Source organism: Zalophus californianus, chromosome 2, assembly GCF_009762305.2.
Source record: "Zalophus californianus isolate mZalCal1 chromosome 2, mZalCal1.pri.v2, whole genome shotgun sequence".
Taxonomy (NCBI): Eukaryota; Metazoa; Chordata; class Mammalia; order Carnivora; family Otariidae; genus Zalophus; species Zalophus californianus.
The window spans coordinates 164,506,191-164,509,697 of record NC_045596.1 but is presented as its reverse complement, the minus strand read 5'-3'; the positions used below and the strand labels follow the sequence as shown (position 1 = coordinate 164,509,697).

The window sequence follows — 3,507 nt, the reverse complement described above, 5'->3', positions numbered from 1 at the left end:
GTTGGAAGCATCATAACTTAAATGGGTGCTAAGACTCAAATGAGAAAAAATTTTTAAAAAAAATGAAAAGAAAGAAAACCTCTGGGAATAGCCAAGGCCTTTAAAGAAACCATAAGAATGCCAACAATATTGAAACCCCCTTTTTTAAAAAGAGGACTTTTTTTGGCTTAAAATATTTCAGTCTAAATGAATTTATGTCAGCTGTCAATGAAATAATGTCACTAATACACTGTGGACACCTTTTGCAATGTAAATCCATGCCCCCCTTTTTTTTTACATGGTGAACTTCAACCTAGCAATTATTACAACAAATGTTATAGTCTAAAGCTCAAACACATTTTAGCAATTTTGAAATTGAATTGCGTACAAACCAAATAAAATGTACATTGTGACACACATTCCCGCCTAAGACTGTGGGGACACTTGAGCTTTCCGCATCGACCTCAGCGCCTTTTCGCGCAGGTGCTTTTCTAAGTCGTCGAGGTTGTCTTCGGGCTCGCTTTCGGTCTCCTTCTTAGGCTCGGGCTCTGTTTCCGGTTCCTCCTGTGCCGATGTGGTCGTGGGGGCAGCGGGGGCCGCAGGGGTGACGGCTGCTGCGGCGGCTGCCGCCACGGCCTTTTCCTTCTTGTGTTTTTTGTGCTTCTTGTGCTTCTTATCCTTTTTGTGTTTCTTGTCCTTCTTTTTCTTCTTTTTCTTTCCACCTCCTTCTGGGTCTGAGTTCCTCGCTGGAGATGGACTTGGGGTTGGGCTTTTAGCCTTTTTGACCAGTACGGCTGGTGACCAGTTGGTAGAGGGGGACTGGGACTGGACAGGAGATTGAGGTGCTGGGGGTTTTTTAGCTGCTGGCTCAGGAGATCCTGAGACAGATCGGGAGGACGAGACCCTCCTTATAGACTGAGGGCTTAGTGAGGCAGCCTTTTTTGACTTTTTGGGTTCCCGAGTCCTGGAGACTCTCCTAATGGGCCTAGTACTTGGAGAAGGGGACTGCCTTCTTTGGGGTGATAATGATGCTCCTCTTCGAACAGGTGGAGGACTTGAGGAGGTTTGAGGAGCTCGAGGCCGTGGTGAGGGAGAATGCCTTTTGTTTGGTTGTGGTTACTGGGGCTCCTGGGTAGACCGGCTAGGGGAAGACCCTTTCCTATGCTTTGATGATAATGAAGGCGAATGTCTTTTGGTGACTGGGGAGCTTCTTTGTTTGGAAGGTGGAGAATGGGAGACCTGACGCTTTGGTGGTGGAGATGGTGAGGCCCTTCGTTTAGGAGGGGGAGGGGGAGAAGCCGTTCTTCTCTTTGGAGGTGGAGGAGAGTATCTCCTCTGTATTGGAGGAGAATATCTTCTTGGGGAAGGTGAGCACCGGCAGGGGGGAGGAGAAGGAGTCCTTAGTCGTGGTGGCGGAGTGGGGGACCTGCGCCTGCGAGGAGGAGGGGCAGGAGAAGGAGAACGTCGCCTTCTGGTAGATGGTGGGGAGGGACTCCTCCTCCGTCTACCACTTTTAGTCACTGGCGATTCCCATCGCTTCCGCATTTGTATCCAAAGGGAAGTCTCTTTCTGGCACTTTGGAGGTGATGGAGAGGCACTCCGGAAAGGGGAATGTCTCCGATGCCTGCCTACCTCACCATTCTTCACATGGGACCTCTTGGGTCGCTCATCTTCTGAGGAAGAAGAGGAGCCAGAATCAGATGAGGACTGCTGGTTCTGTCATCTGTACTGATGTCTCTGCTGCACAGAATCTGCCGCAGCTATTTTGCCACCTTTATCTTCTTCCGATTCAGATAACTCTACTTTTCTAGGCTTAGGTGCTGGTGAAGGGGACTCTCTTTTCTCAGTACCTTTATGTTTTGTCACTTTACCTGAAGTTCTCCCTGGAGAGACAGAAACATGACTTTTTCTCGTACAGTTTGACTGCTGGGGTGTTGGGGAATGACGAGTTTTTGGCGGTGGAGTTGCTGGAGGCGATGGCCTATGCCTTCGCCTGGGAGGACTTGCTGAAGGAGATAACCTACGAGTTTTTCGAGGGGGGCTGGATGTCCTCTTAGGAGGCTTCTTTGGCGGTGACCGGGAACGGGACGAAGAGGATGATGAGCTACTTCCAGACAAGGATGCTGATGAACGAACGCCTTCTTCGTCTCACTGGAGATCTACTCCTTCTATGCCTGGGTGGAGGCGGCATTCGTCTTGGTGGGGTTCTTCTTCGAGGAGATGGCCGCCTTCTCGGACTTGGCCTCCTTCTAGGTGAGTATGATCTTGATCAGGATCTATGACGCCGTCTAGGTCGAGTATGAGAAGGAGAGTGAGACCGTGTCCGGGATCTTGATTTGGTACATGACCGAGATCTTGGTCGGGTCTTCTCCTTCTCTTTTTCTTTTTTGGAATTTTTCTCTGGAGAAGGTTCTTCAGGCTCTGGTACAGGTTCAGGTTTGGGAACCTTCAGGATGTCACTAGTAGAAGTGGCCTCTTGTACTGAAGGTTCTTTTACTTTCATTGATGGTTCTGGGAGGTCTGGAGTTTTTCCTTCTTTTCCGGAGCAGGGGAAAGACTCCGGCTCTTGGTTCTGTGACGGGGAGATCGAGAATGACTGCGCTTTCTCTCTCTCCTGACAGGGGAAGATCGTCTTCTAGGGGAAGGAGATCTGGATTTGCATCTTCTTGGCCTTCGAGACCTTTCCCTTTTTTCTCTGCTGCTTTCTTTTTCTTCCTTATCCCTCTTATCCTTGTCTTCATCTTGCTTTTTCATAGATGCCAACTTTTCTTGTTCAATTTGTCTCTGTTTTATTTCTTCTTTCTTCAGTTCTAGAAAAGCGGAAGGGATTCCAGCGATGTTTTCTTGTGCACTTAAGAGCAGGGGCCACAGTTCTCCCATAAATTCTCTAGCATTTTTTCCATTCAAAAACCCAGTCAGGTTGATTTGCATCATTTTGGAGTGTGGATTCTTCACTTCCAGCTGGTTGAATATAAACTCAATCACAACATCATCTTCAAACCCAAGGATTTCCGTTACTCGTTTTGTTATCCAAGGCTTTATAACCTCCAAATTTACTTTGCTCATATCCACCTTTTTTTCTAGGCATTCTGCAAATTTCAGCTGCTTCAGTAGCTTCTTCTGTTTGTTGCTGAACCGATTATCCTGTTCTGCACTTGTTCCGCGGAAGAATCCCGCGTCCATCTTGCTGCCTCGCTTGGAGATCGCTCCCTATCCCTGTGGGAAGTTTTTAAATTACTAACTCAATCCTTTAACCTCTTGTAGGTATTTTCAGATTTTCTGTTTTTTCTTGAGCCAGTTTTGGTGCTTTTTGTCTTTCTAGGAGTTTGTCCATTTCATGTAGTTACCTAATTTAGATACACACAGTTGTTCATCTTATTCCCTTTTAATTCTTTTTCCCTGTGAAGTTGGATATCCCCTTTTTCATTTCTCATTTTAGGAATTTGAGTTTTCTCTCTTTTTCATTCTTCATTCTAGCTAAAAGTTTATCACTTTGTTTTATCTGTTTTAAGATCAAACTTTGGTCTG

General features: G+C 46.7%; 1 protein-coding gene across 1 annotated transcript; it reads right to left on the bottom strand.

Annotated features, from left to right (window-relative positions):
- Nucleotides 1-227: 227 nt before the first annotated feature.
- On the bottom strand, nt 228-3,190 carry LOC113924832 (serine/arginine repetitive matrix protein 1-like). The gene is given in 3 exon segments (XM_035726181.1): nt 228-2,115; nt 2,117-2,505; nt 2,508-3,190. Coding segments are annotated over 3 exon segments (2,754 nt in total). The 5' UTR covers nt 3,163-3,190; the 3' UTR covers nt 228-405.
- Nucleotides 3,191-3,507: the final 317 nt, after the last annotated feature.